This window comes from Rana temporaria, chromosome 9, assembly GCF_905171775.1.
Source record: "Rana temporaria chromosome 9, aRanTem1.1, whole genome shotgun sequence".
Lineage (NCBI taxonomy): Eukaryota > Metazoa > Chordata > Amphibia > Anura > Ranidae > Rana > Rana temporaria.
In genome coordinates, this window is record NC_053497.1 from 114,500,016 (window position 1) to 114,521,180 (window position 21,165).

Here is a 21,165-nt window from a genome sequence, read left to right on the forward strand (position 1 = left end):
TCGGTTGATAGGGGCGCTGGGAACCTGCACAGCATTTTTGTTTGCTCCTCTCTATCAGCATTGGGGGGTCAAATTAGCTGAGTGAGGGAGAGAGAAACATTGGATCAGTACCAGTGTGCAAAGGTGTATTTGTTTGGCAGAATAATTCACCTCTACTCACCTTGGGTGTCCTTTTAATATGTGGATGCTGCTGCTGCATTATGTAAAACTATCAGTTTTAATTTTTTGTGTTTTAGAATGAGTTGCCAAGAGATTGTGCAGAATTCTAAAGGGTGCATTGACTAAATGACAGTTGAGAAACACTGGATTAGACAAGTGTGTGTGTGTGTGTGTGTGTGTGTACCTTGATGAATGGTTGCTATACTTAAAAGAGAAATGTGTTTTATGTTTTTTTTATTATTATTATTCTTGCCTAGGTGGATGCTGCATTTGTCCCCTGCCAGCTGTAAGGCTGAGGACTTGGCAATCAAACTCTGCTGATTGCTCAGGTCTCCCTGCGGCTCTGAGGTCTGATTGTCAGGCACCGCTGCCTGCTCAGCCAGCCAGCCAGTACCCCTGTCCCAGCACTGGACTGTGGGGGGCAGGAGTGGCTGTCTCGGGCCCTCAGCGGCTTGCTGAGCGAGCTGCCAGTCCAGGCTCCTGGGTAGAACCCGACCATATGGTCACGATCTTTACCAAGCCTGGACCGGCTCTGTGAACCCGCTGTCGGCTGAAAACGGGTCACAGCAGGGCCTGTGATCCATAGAAATAAAGCCGAACAAGCTTTGACTGTACTTCTCGTTTTTAAGCTGGCAATACACAGAGCAATTTTCATCCGGCTTCTAATGCATTTGCTGCATTGTGTCCATTTCTCACAGGCAGATCCTTTCAGAAATTCAACAGAACGGCTTTGTAGGGGTTAATTTCCTTATCACTGAATATTTATTTTTTATCTTTACTAACTGTCAGCAGATGTTCGCTATGGAGGTTTCCTGGAAACGCACTGACTCACTGTGTCTTTACAGGGCACTAATGAGCGAAGGAGAGCTTTTTGCTGGTTTTGAAGCAAAAACTGGTTTGTTGAATGTTTGTTTAAAAAAAAAAAAAAGAAGCATAATCCGTTCCAGAAGGATGCTTGTAATCCAAAGCACTTGTATATCAAAGCGAGTTTCCCCATAGGACACAGTGAAAACTCGGATAATTTGTTCCAGTGTCACTGCTTGTGTATGTGGTACCACATGTTGCCGGGGTAAGAGGGGGTCACTGGGGACACTCAAAGACCACTCGGAGACGCTCGGAAATGGAGTTTCTCTGAGTGTCACCGGTGCCCCGCCCCTCCGACCAAATGCAGTACTGCACAACCCAGAGGAATGAATCCTGCTCATCTTGCGAGACAATGCTCACAAACTGAGTCAGGATTTAAAAATAAAAAAAACACTTGTATTGAGATATTGAGTTGTCAACAGAACAAGATGTGAGGGTAAATCTTTTATTGGAAACCTCCGTTTCAGCAACAATCGGCTTAAAGGGGTTGTAAAGACAAAAATATTTTCCTCTTAAATTAAAGTCTGACAGTAGCTGATTAAGTAAAAAGTAATGTTTTGCATTATAACTAGTTTGATACCTGTTGAAATCGAGCTGTTTTATTCACCTCCAGCACTCCTGAATCATTATTCTCACTGACTTCCTGGTTTGCGGTGCGCATTCATTCTTGCTACATCACGGCCTAATGGGAACTACAGTTCCCATTAGGTTTAGCCTCCATGCCTGTGAGGGATAAGAGAGCATCTTCACGCAGGGCTGTAGTCATAGGGAGGGGGTGAGCACATTCTGCTTTCCACCATGCAAAACAGCTCAGATGCTGGTGGAAAGCAAGAAGAGGAGAGACAGGAAATGGCATTTTCAAACCTGGATTACTGAATTTTGGAGGTCAAAAGGAAAAACGAGGTAAGTGATATTTAAATGCTCTAGCTTACAGCAATCAATTGATCTAATAAAAAACGAACCTTTAGTGTTCCTTTAAAGGCAATTTCCCTCACTTCCTATTGTGTCTGTGGAGCGGAAATGAAGGGAACTAGCATGTATAGAACAGACGGAGGGAACCCTTCCTATAGCGTTCTTGTGACAAATTCTATCCCACGTATGGCAGAAATGTGTTCTAACTTCCTGTTGTGTCTTCAATGGGACGTGCTCAAAGTTTGACTTTATTTTCTTTTATTTTTTTGAGTTGGCCCAGGATAATCTGTACATGTCAAAGCTTTATTGCATTTGGATGTAGTGAAAATCTCCCCATCTGAGACACAGCAATAAAAACTATTTTATTGAAAAGTATTATTGTTGCTGTTGGAGAGATTCCGCCCTACTTTCTGCCTCGGTGTCACCAGAACAGGATGTGATTGGGAAACCTTCCCAGTGGAGACAGAATAAAACCAGGGTGAAGGCTCTAACTCTTTCTTGCTGTCTTTTAAAACGAGAAAAAAGTTTTGAGCATTAAAATAATTAAAGGGTTAGATTCTCTGTATTTATTGGTGTCCCAATCAGGGAAAATGTTCCCGTACTTCTGTCTACTGAGACACAACAGGAAATGATTAGAAATCTCCCCACAGTGAAGGGAAATCCCACTTGTAGTGTTTGTTCCAGTGACAAACTTCTCTACGGCGCTTCTAGTTTTGAGTGCCTCTTCACCTTCTTCCCCAGGGACAATAGTTCTTGGCACCCATGGTGAACAATGCGGGAACACAAATACATTTGTAATAAATCTTTAGGTCCCTCCCACATTGTGCGACTTGTCCTACGACTGCAAAGTTGTACCCCATGATTTCCAATGAGTATCGTTCATATCTGCAACTTTAAAGTAGTCCCTGCGCTACTTTGGTCCGACTTTGATGCAACTTAAGGTTCATAAACCTCAAGATTACACAGGCATTGCATCAAGTGGCATCGGGTCACTCAGGTGGAAATGTTTTTGGCCGGAGTTCTACTTTAATGAGGTCTATGGGGGAAGGACATCAAATCAGCTTTGCTATCAGATGCTGAAGAAAAGGGCTTGTGTAGATCAGACTTCCAAAAGAAATGTTGGAACATGTTTTGTATCATACACAATTTTTTATTTTTTTTGCTGAAAATGTATACCCCTCTTCTCTTTTGCAGGCTGCAGCGGTTAGTTACTCAATGTCCTCCAGAGTGCTAAGTATTAGTCTGCTGCATGCTGTGTGTGCGCTTTGTGTTGGACACCAAGTGCACAACGCACACTGCTGATGAAAATAGCTGCAGCCGTGACCCCGGCGAGGCCTTGAAGATGATAGTTCTTGCTGTAACAAGAATTTGTGCTGTAATTCACTTTTGGATCACTAGGGGTGTACCCGTATACGTTTAGGCCCACCTTTTTTTTTTATATTTATACATACATACATACATACATACATACATACATACATACATACATACATACATTTTATTTATTTATTGCCTGAGTATTTCATTATTTAGTTCAGCTTGGGTGGTAAAGGAAACAATAATTTCATTCCTCAGGCTTTGTGCATGCTGGTGTTCCGTTGAAGCATATAGTTCGTAGTATATAGTTCGGCAGCTTCAGATGGCTTCAATTATCAGCCTTTCCAGCCTAGTGTAGTGCTTACTGGAGTTCGCCTCCCTAGAAGGCGTTAATTCAAATGCAGTGAATCCTGATCATCACCTGCTCAAACACTGGTAACGGGTACCCACATTTGTGCGCAAAACGTTTCTTTGGAAATTAAAAAGATAATTTGAAGCTGGCCTTTGGGGAGTTTACACAGGGCTCCCTCCGCACTGGTTACATGCTTGGTTTTGTTCAGGGTAATAAAAAAAAAAAAGAAAGAAGTTTACTTTATCTCTGGTCCCCACAGGCTTCTCCTTTTCCATGCCACTGGACCCCCAAAGCTGCTTCTCTTTAGCATTCTGTGTTGGCGTCCTCACACAATGCAGGACCCGGCAGTCCTGCATTGTAAGTGAGGATATTGAGGTTCCACCCACCTCCCGCTGTGTTGCAGGGAAGCTCCAGCTGCCAAGAGGTCGCATGTTGGGGTACAGTGCTTTGTGAAGTATTTACCCCCCCCCTATTTTGTTTTTCACGCTTTGTTGTATTACAACCTAGAATTAAAAATGTTTTTTGGGCTTTGTGCAATGTGATGTATACAACATGGCTTTGACTTTGGTGCAAAAAAACTTTATTGTGACACAATTTTTTTTCTTTTTTTTTTTTAAGACAAACCTGAGGTTCACCTATATATACATAAGAGCAATGGGCTTGCTGAACATGTCTGAGAGATGTATGTGAAGACGTATAGACCAGGACCGGGTTGGGGGGGAATCCCAAACTTTTCATATTTCCCCAGAGCACCAATCTCATTTTATAACCAAATGTAAAGTTCAGACCAGGCAAGGCGGGACTTTATAGAGGCTAAAAATAAGAATACACACTTGGTGTTTGCTAAACAGTATGTGGGAGACTCCCCAAAAAATGAAGAGGTTTTCTGATCAGATGCTGGTACTAAAATTGGACGTTTTGGCCATCATGAGGATTCATGGGAAATGTAGTTCCCTGTGGAAGGAAATGACAGACCCACTCTGCAGAACTCCTCCCACCATCACTAACATTATCCAGCAGAGAATGAATGGGAAAGGGATTGGAGACCCCAATTTCAGCTGTATTGGTAGGAAAATAATCATTTCAGATATTTATTACCACGTGTAACTTTCAGGTAGTTATGAGAATTTACTAAAATGTGTATGTTGCTTTTAGCTTTACTTTAAGGGCCATTTGCACTGTTGATTTGTGGTAACGCACATTATTGCATATCTGTGCATTCTGGTGACATTCATTTTTAATGGTACCCACCCCCCCGTGTGTTGTGCATTGTATTGCAAAAAAAAGGTGTACATGCAGACTTTTTGTTGCATTGCCAAGCCCATTCCTTTGAATGCAATGCATGAAAAAATTTGCATTTTCACACATGCATTATTGCAACACACCAGGGCACCAAGGTGTGAAAGAGTCCTTAAACTTACTCAAGGGGGAATACTTATGCACACTCTAGATTTCATTTTTTGTTAATTGTTTCATAATAACTAAGTTTTGCACCTTCAAAGTCATAGGCATGTTGTGTACATCACATGGTACAAAGCTCCCAGAAATACATTTTAATTCTAGGCTGTTGGCCAACAAAACAGGAAAACGCCAAGGGGAGCAAATATTTACAAGGCCCTGTAAGTAAAACTGCTGGTTTCTAAGGTACATGACACATAAATGAGCATTTAACCTGTGCAGTGCGAGGGACCCCTACTACAAGTGTGGTTTTTGTTATTTCACAGGAGCTTAGCTTTGAAGTAACATTAAGTGTGTGTGTGGTGTGTTGTGTTTTTTTTTTTTTTTATGTAATATTAATAAGGCTTGCCTATATATATATATATATATATATATATATATATATATATATATATATATATAAAAAATATCAGTAAGATATTTACTGTAGATGTAGCTGGCGATGTTACTGGTGCATGCGCTCTGAAGGAATGGCATGCCCTTCAGAGTGGCGTCATTGCGGCTCTGGCCACTCTCAGACTGAGTCTGCGAACCCAGGTAAAGATGGAAGTGCCTCCAGCGGTGACAGCGCACTGCTTGAGGGCTTCGTTATGAGACGAGTTTCACATATTGTGCTAATATGCGATGAATGCTAGCACATTATGACATTTGCCTTGTACGTTTTTATAATAATACAAAAATAAAGCCAGCGGGTTGCTACCGCTTTAAGCTGCCTCTCCAAGCTCTCCCTGAAAGTCTCTAGCTGATTGTTATTTGCTGGCCTGCATTCCTCCTCTCCTGTAAGGTGTCATTTAGTAGGGATGCATTTGCATGGTTGTGGTGTGTTTAAAAGGTGTTGAATGCCCTTGAGATATTGAAAGTGCAAAGAAAAGCTTGCTGCATTATGTTTTTTGTTTTTCAGTGTTCTAACATCTCCAGCTTTGTCAGGGGGAGAAAACGAGTCTTCTGGTTAGAGATGTACACTGGAAATATATTGCCAAACTTTATTGCCTATTCTTGCCAGAATCTAGAATGTCTTCTCTGCAAACTGCTGGGTATACCTTAGAGATTAGAAATAGTTGTACCTGTTACACGTTTAGTAATCTTCTACAATATCCTGGGAATTCCCACACAAACTAATTGCTCTGTTGTGTAAACACTACTTTAAAGTGGTAGTAAAGGTTTTTTTTTATTTTTATGTAAAATAACAAACCTGTCATACTTGCCTGCTCTGTGTAATGGTTTTGCACAGAGCAGCTTTGATCCTCCTCTTCTCGGGTCCCTTGCCAGCTCTCTTGGCTCCCCCCTTGACCAGTGCTCCCAATAGCAAGCTGCTTGTTCTAGGGACACTGGTGCGTGCTTGCTCCCGAATCCCTGTTCTGTGTCCATAAGACACAGTCGTGGCTCCCCCCGCTCCCTCCTCATTGGCTCGCTAGCTGTGATTGATAGCAGTGCAAGCCAATGGCTCACACTGCTGTTTCGGCCAATGAGGAAGAGGGAGTCTCAGGACAGACAAGGCTCCTGTGCACATCACTGGATCGCTAGGGGCTCAGGTGAGTATTGGGGGGCTGTGAGGGAGCAGCACACAGGTGTGTGTGTGTGTGTGTGTGTGTGTGTGTGTTTTTTTTATTTTTTTTTTATTTATTTTTTTAACCTTCATGCATAGAACCACTTACAATTTAAAACGCTTGTGCTGTGGCATGTCCCTCCTCCCCACGTGACATTTTGTAGTCACCATTACTTTCCGTGTAGCTTCCTGGGTCTTTTTTCTGCCTCCAGCTTCCTCATTGGGCGGTGAATCGGCATCATCGCACATCTGTCCAAAGAACTAACCAAAACCGCTTCAACACGGTATGAAACCCAAAAGCAAACCTCCAAGCCAGCAAGTCTGTTCTTTTTCAGAAGAACACTTTCTTCTGGAGAAAATATCAGTTATACAGATGAGAAAACCATTTACCACTGACAGTGTTTTATTTTTTTTTTTATAATGGTTAGCTTTTCTTAATTTATGTAAAACCTTTATCCCAAAAGGAAGGAAAAAAACTATAACTGCTTATAAAGTATTAGCTGGAGTTTGGCTTCAATTTGTTAGTGTATTTAAATAACTAGTACATCTAACAATCCTGTCCCCCCCAGACTGACAGAGTTGCTGTCTGCTGTGCCCCTTCATCCAGAGTGGGGCACTGTAATACAGGAGGTGTGTTACTGGCCAGATCACCAGATGAAAACAGGGGGGAAAAACCCAAGAAAAGAAAACTGATGCAGCCACCACATCTAATGATTGGTAAGCTGCAGTACCTGTATTTATTTGGTTAAATACCGCTTTGATGGCGATCTTCCTGAAAAGCATGTGAGTGTATCCCAAGAATGGCTGGTACAAATGAAAGGCCTTTTTGGCACCTAAATTGGTAGACCTATAGGTCTAGTCCCTGAGAATGAGGGATGCCACCTTATTCTACAAAATGTCACTGAATTTCCTTCAGAGAATTTCTAGAAAAGTGAGATCCCTGCTTGGGTAACCATTGGTAAACCATGTATGGTTTGTCTGTTCTCTCAGCTGTGTTTCCAGTGCTGCTTTGCTGGTGAATAATTCAAGAAAAATTGAATGTTCCAGTCACTAAATACAGCTTACTTTTTCAGTATTGGCATGGCCCCTAACATGCAGTTTGGTGCCTTGTGCCCTCACAAGCTATGTGTCTACCACCCCTGTCACATTATGCTGATGGACAGCCCTGCCCATGTAGGTGCAGAGAAGACTAGGTGCATGACTGAACATTGGGTGAAAACTGTTTACCTAACAATCGGAGTGTCAAATTTTTCTTTGTGTGTTTTTTTTATTTATTTATTTTAATCATATAAAGTAGTGTGACTTGCATGATTATAGTAAAAAGTATATAGTTGATCTTTGGATCATGGAACAGCTGCAACCTGCACAAAATCAGCTGTGAGGCAGCAATTTGTTTTAGATGGCATTACGAGGACCACTAAACTAAGCCTAATGTGTTCTGTATCACTTGCCTTTTTGTTGCAGTTCTTACGGGTTACAAAGCAGTATCTGCCACACGTTGCACGTCTCTGCCTCATCAGCACGTTCCTGGAAGATGGCATCCGCATGTGGTTTCAGTGGAGCGAACAGAGAGATTACATCGAAGCCACCTGGAGCTGTGGCTACTTCCTAGCCACTATTTTCGTCCTTGTTAACTTGTTGGGGCAACTGGGTAAGTCTCTAATTTTCTTCACTGTTGTCTGAGGTTAAAGTGATTATAAAGGTAAAAAATGATATGTCTACCTACCTTGCTCTGTGCAATGGAATTGCACTGAGCGGCTGCTAACCTCTTCTTGGGTCTCCTGCCAGGCTCCTGGTCCCTCCCCTCTGTCCAGTGCACCCATGGGAAGTCAGGTGCGTGTGTGTGTGTGTGTGTGTGTGTGTGTTTGCTCTCTCCTGAGCCCGGCTGCTGCATCTATGGACAGACAGTGGGACTCTGCCCCGACTCCCGTGTCACTGGCTTTGATTGCCCGCACTTGGAGCCAACGGCTCCTGGTGCCTCGGAAAAGCCAGTGAGATCCAGAAGTGCGATGAGAGAAGAGCTGGATTGAATGAGAACTCGGGTGAGTAAAGGGGGGGGGGGGGGGGGGGGGAAATCCTGAAACCTAAAACCTAATTTTTTTTTTAACCTGGAATGCATTAAGGTAAAATGTTTAGGCTTTAGAGCCACTTAAACAAAATGGATGCAGATTTCCATGTTGGAAGGGAGGAACTTGTTAATGGGGCAGAGAGTGAACCCCTACACCCTACACTAAAAACGTTGTTTTTCCTGGCAAGATTCTCTTGCCAGCCGAGTGTACACGCGTACGATTCAAAAGAACAGCCGTTCTTTTGAATGGCACGAACGCGGTGACGCCATCGACTACACTGAGAATGCGCTCGTCACATTCAATGCCGTCGCCGCCATCTTGCTTCACCCTACCTATGCCTTGGAATCTACCGCGCATGTGTCGAAGTCATTTCGAGACTGTGCGGTTTTCCATGGAGACAGGTAAGTATACACACGTTGGAGCAGGTTCTCTATTTTTCTCGTCTAGATTCTGGGCAGCTTTCTTGACGAGAAACATCAAAGCCTCGTACACACGCACGGTTTACTTAGCAAGAAAGCTCTGCCAGCAGTTTTCTTGCTGGTTCTTGCCATGAAAACCGTGCATGTGCACGAGGCTTGAGAGATGGAAGTGAACACTTGAGATTTCAGTACATGAACGCTTTAACTCAGGGCTTTCTCATGACTCTTAATTCCCTTTTGGGACTGCACACATTATGAAGGGTTCCCCCTGTTGGATTTGTATTTTATATTAATACAAATATTATATTGATACAAAACGGTGTACTCCCAGCACAAAGACTGAGCTGTCGCCAACGGCTTTAGGTCTGGTGGGAGGAGGGCAGTTCCCAATCGCCTGATCATTGTGATTGTCTGTTATTAGCTAGACTTGACTGATCTAGACAGCTGCTAGATATACAGTATGTGAAACATGGTCATGAAGCTGTGTAAGATGTGAAATCTGGATCAAAAATTACTTTTAAGTGACTGTTGAAGTAGAATTTCAGCTTTCCTATCTCTTTAAATGGCTATCTGGGCCAAGCTGGCCAAACCAAAAAAAGTTCAGTTGTGGTCCTTTGCTAGCCTTTTTATATGGCCCTTGAGGCATTATTTCTGCCACTGACGCAAACGTTGGGGCATAATTCCTTCCACTGACGCCAACAACCCCATAAAATGTTACAATGTACAGAGCAGCGGCTACATCATTTTGTAATAGAATGTTTTGTTTGGGGCCAGCTTGTCCCAATGAACTATTTTTTAAGTTGATAAGCTAGAATTCTATTTTAAAGTTGTCCTTACCCAACACACAATGGGTTACCTGATGCTTTATGACCCTCCTAGATTATAGTAACAAGTATATAGTTGTGTTGGCACGAGGTATGGTCCTTCTCTGATGGCTTCATATTATTTTGCAGGTGGTTGCATACTGGTCCTTAGTCGAAACTTTGTACAATATGCTTGCTTCGGCTTGTTTGGAATAATAGCAATGCAGGTAAGATCGGATTTCCCTTTGTTTCATCCTATATAGCTCATGTAGTATTTGTTTCCATTTGGAAACGCATGAAAACACCAGTGCAGTTGTTTGTATGCTTAGATATTTCATCACTTTACCTCTTGCAAGTGTCAAGGTTTGGGCAAAAGCAGCTGCTTCCTGAAGGCTCATCTAACAGCTATCAGGACTAAATAGACCTGAGGAGCAGGAAGATCCAATTTAAACACATAAATGACTTGTGAAGGACACACTCCTTCCTTTCTTTAGTCTATATGCAAAGTGTCTCAAGGCATATGCAGCTAGTTTCCCAGCCAGCTTTACAAACACAATGTCATGTTTGTAGACCATGTGACATGCTTAATTTTGTTGCCTTTAATAGTTCACCAAAAAAACATTTTTGTGGTTATGAGGAAAAGTAATTATTGTCTTTTAAAGATGCATCATTTAGAATTTACTGTATTAAGGTTTCACGTTGTTCTAACTGTTGTAGCTAGATTAGCTTCTCTGCTGAGGGAAGGATAAATGTATTGTTTTACTTTATCCCTCTTCTATTGTCAATGATGGATCATCTGATTATTAGCAGAACGGAACTGTAGTCTTATTTAACAGCAACACACACATATATATATATATACCGTATATACTCGCAAAAAAGCCGACCCGAATATAAGCCGAGGCACCTAATATTACCACAAAAAACTGGGAAAACCTATTGACTCGGGTATAAGCCTAGGGTGTCCATCTGCATGCCTCACTGTGCCCATGACTAGACTGACGTTTAACATGGGAGTATATGGAAGGGGTGACCGGCTTTGTAAGATTGGTGCTCCCCAGCCGTAGGTCCCCCAGACAACAATCTTGTAGAGGAGAAATGGGGCTCGATGTGTGCCAAGTTATGGGTCCCCAAAGTCACTGGAGAAATTACCGTTTAACATGAGTCTATGGAAGGGGTGCCCGGCTTTGAAAAAATCGGTGCTCCCCTGCTGTAGGTTCCCCCGAACAAGAAACTTTGCACACTTGTGGAGGAAGAGTGGGGCTACACGTGTGCCATTGGGGTCCGGGGGACCTACGGCCGGCACCGGGTCCCCAAAGTCCAGGAGATCAGGTGCAAAAAGGTGACTCGAGTATAAGCCAAGGGGGGCATTTTCAGCACAAAAAAATGTGCTGAAAAAATTTGGCTTATACTCGAGTATATACGATAATTAAAATCTATAAACCTATATTATGTGTATATACAGTGCCTTGAAAACGTATTCACAACCCCCCCCCCCCCCCCCCCCCCCCCCCCCCCCCCCCCCCCCCCCCCCCCCCCCGAGTCGATACTTTGTAGAACCACCTTTCACTGCAATTACAGCTGCATGTTTTTTTGGGGATGTCTCTACCAGCTTTCTGTGAACCTCCACCCCAGTCTCAAGCCTTTTGCAGACTCTAAAGCCCCTACCCACGATCGGATCTTTGTCCGACCAAAATCTCATCGGAGCAAAAGCCATGTTCTCTATCTAAACTCTGATGAAATTACTCCGATTGGGAATAAACACGGTCGGAATTTCCGATGGAAAAGGTCTGTCTGAATTTTTCCATCGGAAATTCCAACCGTGTGTACAGGGCTTAACATCCTTTTTAACATCTTTTTTCTTTTAAGATTGCCCTGTATTCGGCTTCATCCATCTTCCCATCAACTCTGACCAGCTTCTCTGTCCCTGCTAAAGAAAAGCATCACCACAACGTGATGCTGCCACCACCATGTTTCACAGTGGGGATGGTGTGTTCAGGGTGATGTACAGTGTTAGTTTTCCACCACACATAGGCCCGGATTCAGAAAGAATGGCATAACGTTCGGCGGGCGTACCGCATCTCATATACGCTACACCACCGTAACTTAGAGAGGCGAGTACCGTATTCAGAAAGAACTTGCGCCCTAAGTTGCGGCGTAGCGTAAATGGGCCGGCATAAGCCCGCCTAATTCAAATTATCAAGGCAGTGGGCTTGTTGTATTACAATGAGCCGCGACCCCATGTAAATGAGTGGCCGATCGAACGCCGCATGCTCAGAGTCGCGTCGCAAATACTCCCTAAGATACGTCGGCTCAATGCTTTGTCGACGTGAACGTAACATACGCCCAGCCCCATTCACGTACGACTTGCGCAAATGACTTAAAATACGACGCTGTTCCGACGTCCATACCTTAACATGACTTACCCCTGCTTTTATGAGTGGAAAACTTGCGCCGGACCGACGCCTTACGTAAACGGCGTAGCTAAAGCCGACGGGCGCAAGTACGTTTCTAAATCGGCGTACTTATTCTAAAACTGGAGATACGCCGTCGTAAGTCCTTTCTGAATCCGGGCCATAGTGTTTTACTTTTAGGTCAGAATGTTCAATTTAGGTTTCATCTGACCAGAGCACCTTCTTCCACATTGTTTGCTGTGTCCCCCACATGGCTTCTCGCAAACTGGAGTTCTTATGGCTTTCTTCTTGCCACTCTTCCATAAAGGCCAGATTTGTGGAGAGCACGACTAATAGTTGTCCTGTGGACAGATTCTCCCACCTGGGCTGTGGGTCTCTGCAGCTCCTCCAGAGTTACCATGGGCCTCTAGGCTGCTTCTCTGATTAATGCTCTCCTTTCCCAGCCTGTCAGTTTAGGTGGACGGCCATGTCTTGGTAGGTTTGCAGTTGTGCCATACGCTTTTCATTTTTAGATGATGGATTGAACATTCCCCCGTGAGATGTTCAAAGCTTGGGATATTTTTTTTTTTTATAACCTAACCCTGCTTTAAACTTCAACTTTACCTGACCTGTCTGGTGTGTTCCTTGGCCTTCATGATGCTGTTTGTTCACTAAGGTTCTCTAACGAACCTCTGAGGGCTTCACAGAACAGCTGTATTTATACTGAGATTCAATTGCACACAGGTGGACTCTATTTACCAATTGGGTGACTTCGGAAGGAAATTGGTTCCATTAGATTTTAGTTGGGGTATTAGTAAAAAATATTTGTAAAATATATTTGTAAACAATAAATAAAAATTAAAGCATTTTTTACTTTCCTTCCACTTCATAATTTATGTGCCACTTTGTTGGTCTATGGCATAAAATCCCAATAAAAAACATTTACGTTTTTGGTTGTTGCATGACAAAATGTGGAAAATATTTTAAGGGGGTATGAATAATTTTCAAGGCACTGTATACACTATACTGTATTACTAAAATTATTAGGATGCCTGCTTTTACACGCACGTAAACTTTAGTGCCGAGACTTCTAGCCAGGCCTTCTCGTCCACATCAGCACCCGACCCCACAAATGCACTTCTGGAAGAATGGTCAAACGTTCGCAAAGACGCACTTCTAAACCTTGTGGACAGCCTTCCCAGAAGAGTTGAAGCTGTTATAGCTGCACAGGGTGGGCCAACTCAATATTGAACGCTACAGACTAATACTGGGATGCCATTAAAGTGTGTGTGTGTGTGTGTGTGTGTATATATATAATATATATATATATATATATATATATATATATATATATATATATATATACTCTTTCTAGGCTTTAAAAAATACTATTCATTAACTTGTAATCTGTAATTTTTGTTTTTGTTCAGACTATTGCATACAGTATCCTGTGGGACCTAAAGTTTTTAATGAGGTAAGTTCAAGCTACCGTATTTATCGGTGTATAACACACACTTTTTTACCCTGAAAACAGAGGGTAAACCGTGCCTGTGTGTTATACGCCGATATCTGTGTTTTTTTTTTTTGTTTTGTTTTTTTTTTACCAACAGGGGGGCGGGGATCGGGCCGTCCGCCCAGAGTACCACCTATTGGGAGGGTGTCAGGCCGCCAGCCCCACCTTTCCGCCTCTCCTGGGCGTGGGACAGCGCTGGCAGTGAACGTAAAAGTTCAGAAAACAATACTGCTATATTTCATCATATACCGCTCTCCTGTGTAACTCCCAATGTAAGGCTCTGAATCCCTTAATCAGCGCTGCTCGTTGTGGCTGCTCTCCTCCTCCCGCTCCACCTCCTCCTTGTGTGTAGCTTTTGATTGGAGGAGGAGAGCAGTCACGTGACGTCAATGAAAGAGAGGAGAGCAGTTGGTTAGTTTGTGTATAAGAAGGGGCTGATAGACTGACAGTGTGAAGTTTTTCTTAACTTTTAGAGAGTGCTGGCAGCACTGTCCCAGTGCAAGGGGGGTCTTTATAATGAAAGGAGGCTGTGTTCTATGCAGGTGGTCCGTGTAAAGTTTTTTTTTTTTTTTTTTTTTCCCCTGAAACTTCCTTTTTAAAGTTAAGGTGCGTGTTATACGCCGATAAATATGGTATTTCCTAAATATACATTTTTTCAAACCCTGCATTTCTGCAGAATGAATCGCTACTCCTGCCTCCTGTCTATTGTTTGGACTACTAGTGACATCAGTCCACTGGTGACATCTGCATATAGCTCTACCATGTAAGCCCAACTAAGTACTTCCTCTCCCAGTTTATAGTACAGGCTTACCCACTGCGTAGCTGACTTTAGTTGCTAGACTTTAGACCCCTTTCACACTGGGTCGTTTTGCAGGCGCTATTGCGTTAAAAACAGCGTCTGCAGACTGACCTGAAACTGCCGCTGCTGTCTCTCCAGTGTGAAAGCCCCTAAGGCTTTCACACTGGAGCAGTGCGCTAGCAGGACAGTTAAAAAAAAGTCCTGCTAGCTGCATCTTTGGAGCGGTGTGCATACCGCTCCTGCCCATTGAAATCAAGTGGTTTTTAATCCTTTCTCTGGTAAAACTGCCCCGCTAGCGGCTGAATAGCGCTTTACCGCCGCCCCCGCCACAGTGTGAAAGGGTCTTTACTTATTATACGGGCTCATAAAGGGTATGTAAAACCTAATAATGGAAAGGAAGTGCATTTATGTCCCTGTTGTAACTTTTATCAAGATGACCCCGACTTCCAAGCCCCCCCCCCCCTCCCTTCTGTTGTGTTTTTTTTTTTTTTTTGGGGTGGAGGGTTTGTAAATTTTGGTAATTGACCTCAAAACTGTCATTGATCCTTCCAGCCCCCTTCACTTTTTTTTCTGTTTTCTGGCCATGAAGCAATCATTAGTTTGCAGCCTTCTGATGGGAACTCAGGACAGCTATAATCGGCATTGCTGGAACTTATGAAACGCCCTGGTGTGACTTTTTAATTGTTGACCTCACATCTACCTCATTTTCTACCTCAAGCTTCCGACTTGCATATGATTGTGGCGGGTTAAATTGTTTAAAATAGCTGGTTTCCTATCTTAACCTTCCATGAAGATTTTGTACTCCTGATATTTGAGCTGGATGGCTGTCTCTGAATGATGTAACCTCTGACCTGAGCCACACACTGGCTCTTGTGTACTCTTGTGTGGGTTGGGTGTTATGGCCAATCCGGTTAGAGGGAGTGTACATTTGAGGCTGCTATGTAACCTGAACCACCAAACTATTTAAAGGGCATGTCAACCTAAAACAGTTACTGTATGGCATTCAGAGCAATGTATGCAGAAAGCCCCACACCAATACAGAAAAAGAGTGTGTGTGTGTGTGTGTGTGTGTGTGTTATTTTTTATTTATTTTTTCTCTATGCATTGTTGTCCAGCTGCTATTTACGGCTATGGAAGGCTTTCCTGAGACAGTAAGCAGACTTCTATTATGGGATTACAAATAAGAAGTGAGATGTGTACTGAAAAATACCCTCCCCTGCTAGGGCTTACAGCAAAGTCTGTAGTAGAGCTATTTCAGGGTTGTTGTTGACCATCTTCTGTAAAATTTGAATAAATTGTATTTCTGAAAAAGGGTGCCTTTTGGAAGATCAGCGCTTGCATACTTGTTTCATGTCACCAACTCTAAAGTATAGCCAGAGAAATCAAGGCTGAAAGCATTTTGGCATTGTACATGTTCCTCTTGGTACAGATGTACAGCAGTGTTTCAAAAGAGAAGAATTGGTTAGTAGAAATAGCAGAGTGTACTCCGGCAGCACCAAATATTTAACCAGTTAAAGACCAGGGGCCAGATTCATGTAGATGAGCGGATCTTTAGATCCACCAGATCTACGTGTTTTACGATCCGCCGGTGCAATTTAGCGAGGCTAGTGCATGATTCATAAAGCACTTACCTCGCAAATTGCACCGTCGGATCCTAGCTCCCCCCGGCGGAATGCAAATTCCGCGGCTAGGGGGAGTGTACAATTTAAATCGGGTGCGTTCCCGCGCCGATGGCGAAAAAGCCCAGTGCGCATGCTCCAAATGATGTCGCTAGGACGTCATTGTTTTCGGCGGCTAGGTTATTTACGACCATCCGTATTCCCGACGGACTTGCGCAAACGACGTAACAAATTTAAAACTCGGCGCGGGAACGTCGGCCATACTTAACATTAGCTACCCCTCATATTAGCAGGGGTAGCTATCCGCCGGAAAAAGCCGAACGCAAACGACGTTGAAAAAGAGCGGCGGGCGTACGGACGTGAATTGGCGGTTCTCCTCATTTGCATATGCGACGTGTAAAAAAAAAAAGCGACGACACCTAGCGGCCGGCGGGAGATTACAGCCTAAGATTCGACTGGTGTAAGTCACTTACACCAGTCGGATCTAAGGGAGATCTATGCGGAACTGATTCTTATGAATCGGTCGCATAGCTCCGACCGTGGGATCTCACAGATCCGACCGTCTGCTCTCACAGATACGACGGCGGATCAGGAGATCCGCCGTCGTATCTCTTGATGAATCTGCCCCCAGGTCTTTTCTGGCACTTTGTTTACATGTAAAAATCTATTTTTTTATTTTTTATTTTTTTTTACTAGTAAATCTTTTAGGACCCCCAAATTTTATATAAAGTAATAAAAAAAATGTTTTGTTTCTCATGGTATTTGTGGAATGTTTTTCCTGAAGAAAATCTAAAATACACTTTGTGCGTTTAAAAAGACAACAAAAAAACACAATAATAAAGGGACTTATCCCCGGCGCTACTATGTGCAGAAAACAAACGATCAACAATAAATCCTTATGTTGGGGTATGCCACTGTGTCACCACATATACTTGGCTGAGAGTGAAGACTGGTAAAGCACTACCCCTGTATTTAATATGCAAAGCAAGAAAACATACAATACAGCAGTGTATACTATTAGTGAGTAATATTAATCCAAATCGGTAAACAGAAGAATATGGTCATATCAAATGACAATTGTGATCTTGTGTATTGGGACTACATACCCAATGATCATAATGTGATCTCTATGTAGGTGTATACATGACAATCTGTGATTATGCTCCTTCTGGTAATGAATAATAAACCTGAAAAAGGAAAATAAGGCCAATATAGAAGTGCAATCTTCTGTTAAGTCATTGTGGATTTTCATGAATCGCTGCAAGTGTCACTCCACCTTTCCAACTCTGCGCTCACCTCCAGTTTAGACCTGCTACAGGTCACTCTGTGCCTTCCCCTTTTAAAGGGTGGATAGATGGGGAGATTATATTATAATATATGTAATAATCTCCACCAATAGCTTCTCAATGTGCTTATTTAAATATAAGTTGGTCCGTGCAGCAGCACTCAAAGTAGAAAGGCTAACTTATTGAATCGTATAAAAACATGATTTTTTATTCAAAACTTCAGAACGCAGAATAATAAAATTACTACTGTAAGCTCAATTATGTCATAACCAGGCCACAATTTTAAAGGCCTAATCAGTCCGAAGGCTGTTTTTTTTATTTTGAACATGTGACCAGCATTAGACTAGGACTAGAAGCTGCTCCTGCTTATGTTTCCCTGCAGACAGGCTGGGAAAGATCTGGGTCATGTGACGGCTGTATATCGATTAGAAAAAGGGTACTTCTTTTTTCTTTTTTTTTTCTTTTTTCAAAAAATTACAGTGCCATCATCCACATACAGAAATAGAAGGGACAATGTAAATTGTGTTTTAGTATCGCTTTAAAAAGAAGAGTTGGCACAGTACAATGTTTATCAGGAAAGTGGCTTTTACAGGTCATCTTTTAGGCAGTGTTGTAACAATTGTGGTTTTCCTTTTTCTAGGAACTTGGCTCTGGGTGGAGGGTTATTGCTGCTTCTGGCGGAGTCTCGATCGGAAGGGAAAAGTATGTTTGCAGGTGTGCCCACCATGGGGGAAAGCTCTCCTAAGCAGTACATGCAGCTGGGAGGCCGTGTGCTGCTCGTCCTCATGTTCATGACTCTTCTCCACTTTGACGCAAGCTTCATCTCCGTAAGTGTTTTGTAAACTGCCTTCTTTCCTTATACCTTTTTAGAAAAAAGGCCACAGAAGTGCTCTGTGCTCAACCTCAAAGTATCAGGACATGACAGGTGTTTATGATTCCCCCAGACCCTGCACAATTTAAAAACTGGTGGCCATGCCATCTCCAGTATTTTTACTCTAACGGCTCCTCTTTATTTTAAAAGGGGGTGAATATAATATTACATAATTACAAATGCAGGTCTGTGGCCTTTTTTATGTCTAATGATCCATATTTAACACTACATTAAACTAATTAATATATACATATATTATTATTTTTTATTTTTATTTTTTCACCCTCCAGATCCTACAAAACATTGTTGGTACGGCTCTCATTATCCTGGTGGCCATTGGCTTCAAGACAAAGTTGGCTGCCCTGACCTTGGTGGTGTGGCTCTTCGCCGTTAATGTCTACTTCAATGCCTTCTGGAACATCCCCGCCTACAAGCCCATGCATGACTTCCTAAAATACGACTTCTTTCAGACCTTGTCGGTCATCGGCGGACTGCTGCTGGTGGTGGCCCTGGGACCTGGTGGGGTGTCTATGGACGAAAAGAAAAAGGAGTGGTAGTGTTACTGGCACCTGGAGTCTTCTAGAATATTCTGGATGAAAGCAGAGTCCTGTTTAACATCTCTTCCCCCTCACCATCTTTGGCACAACCACCTCCATCTTGTATCATCGCCACCAGCAGCCAGCTGTATTATGAACCGTCTCTCGCACACCACCAGGAACTGGCTTTGTGGTTCCGTTACAGGCTGGTTTAGAAAATGTTACAAGATAGTCTTAAAATGCAGTATCATGAGTTTTAAGGAGAGATCTCTGCTTCTCTTTAATGTAGTGTTTTTTTTGTTTGTTTTTGTTTTTTTTTATGTGAAATTTTCAGAGTCCGAAATCATTGATTCATCATGTTTAGCCTTTGGTTCTGAAATGCTTACATAATCCTTCACGTGACAGGCATCCATTTTGTGCAGTACTAAGATGAGAACGGTTATCGTACTTGGTTTCTACTCTTCGGTTGGAGCACAAGTCTCTGGTTTAATTTAAATCCTTTGTTTGCCCCCAGAAGCTGACACTGTATGTTGTGTCCCTGGACTTTGAGTGATCCCTTCCATCCCTCTCTGTGTGTCTGGCCAATCGGAAGAGATTCGTTCTGTGAATTATGTCATTAAATTGAAATCGTACCTCATCTTGAAACAACAAGCCCTTTTTTTTTTTTTTTTTTAAGATGGCCAATTTTTTTATTTAATTCCCCCCCCCCCCTCCTTACTGTTTGGCCACTCTACACAATCAGTTGCCAAAACATGAGTTTCTTAGAAATTCTCGAAGTTTATTTCGTGTTTCATTTTGTCTTCTAGGCTTATTTTATAGTAAAATGTCAACTGTTTGGCGTAAAATGAAAAATCCTAAATTCTGAGTGTTGCCTGTCCTCTGTTCATGAATGCATTTCCATCTATATTGACCTGGATTTCACAACTTTGGCATACAACCTTATCACTGAGCCCTTGAGTTTTATGTCCTTGCCTCTTTTTTTATTGTTGGAGAAATGTAGAGTACAGAGTGAGACTTAATACCATGTCTTCTACTATTAAAGGCCTGGGGTTAGAATGACATCCATTTGACTAGCATTTTCAGGCGAAAGTTTGTAATGCTAGCCTATGTCAGTTTAACATGACCGCTATTTTACCTGCCAAGAGATTTGCATTTCTGTCCATTATTAGTCCAGAGATTTACATATACTTTTCCGTACAACCCTGAAGGTGACACCTCCGCCCATCAACTGGACAGTGAAGAAACATCATTTATCCATTTCCTCTTACTGCCAGCTTGCGCCTCATCAGCACATTTGCATGTAGCAAGGCTGATTTGCTACTTGAACTTCCGCTCCTTCTTCCAGTCTGAGAGCTGCTGTACAGGGGATTGTAAAAGACTAATGCCAAGCCAAATTCAAGTATTTTACACTAGATGAAGTGCAAAAACACATTTGAATAATTTTATTAATAAATACCTAGCTATATTAAACTGTCTGCTTATAGTTTAGCTGGCCTAATGTCAGAATCTTGATCATCCTATTTGGTTTGGTCTAAATCCAGTATGCAAATTAATTTCCTGACATCACTGCAAAACTAGATGTGTCCCAACCAGTGGCGGAACTACCGCCATAGCGACCCACGCAGGCGCTATGGGGCCCGCAGCCGAGTGGGGCCCGCCGATGGGGAGGCAGATCGGTGCGCTGTGACAGTTACAGAACCGATGCTGTGTTTCTCTCCCTCCTGTCGGCAATATTTCTGTCACAGCGCACCGATCTGCCTCCCTGTTCTAACCACATGTGATCCTCTATGTCCTATAGGTGCCTGGTCTCCCCCCAGCGCTGCCTGTTTTCCTCTCCCTAAAAGCTGGGAGATTCGTCAGGACACTGTGAGAGCGGGGGAGAGCTTGCCTGTCTTAATGCACAGGCACTTCTGTGAACTGCCCAGGGGTCCTAGGTGCATGGGGGGCCTTTGAAGTTTCCTCCCAGCAGGTTCGGGCAGCAGTGGTAACATCTCCTCACGTTGGCTCTCTTCTGCTACAGTGTACAGGTCAGTTCTGTTATCTGGCTGTGTCTGCAATGCTCTCCCTCCCTGGCATCTTCCTCCCCTCCTCAGCCACTATCTGGCCATCCTGCTCCCTGTCGTCCTCACACAGATCCATTCATCTTTGCCTGTCACACTGCTCCTCTCAGATGCTTGTTATCTCTCCCCCTCCCTTCCCTGACTTTTCCCCTGCAGACACTTTACCTTCACACATGTGTGTGTCCCAGG

At 43.0% G+C, this 21,165-nt stretch overlaps 1 protein-coding gene across 2 annotated transcripts in view; it reads left to right on the plus strand.

The window, feature by feature from the left end:
- The window catches only part of SURF4 (surfeit 4), a 32,472-nt gene extending 12,094 nt beyond the window's left edge, over window positions 1-20,378 (plus strand). Inside the window, exons 2-7 of one of the 2 annotated variants that reach the window (XM_040324193.1) lie at window positions 3,130-3,138; window positions 8,073-8,259; window positions 10,050-10,126; window positions 13,723-13,766; window positions 18,150-18,336; window positions 18,671-20,378. In XM_040324193.1, the coding sequence (XP_040180127.1) occupies window positions 3,130-3,138; window positions 8,073-8,259; window positions 10,050-10,126; window positions 13,723-13,766; window positions 18,150-18,336; window positions 18,671-18,937 (771 nt within the window). In that variant the 3' untranslated portion in view covers window positions 18,938-20,378. The remainder of the gene's footprint in view (window positions 1-3,129; window positions 3,139-8,072; window positions 8,260-10,049; window positions 10,127-13,722; window positions 13,767-18,149; window positions 18,337-18,670) is intronic. The other variant, XM_040324194.1, reaches the window with a different exon arrangement.
- The last annotated feature ends 787 nt before the right edge of the window (window positions 20,379-21,165 follow it).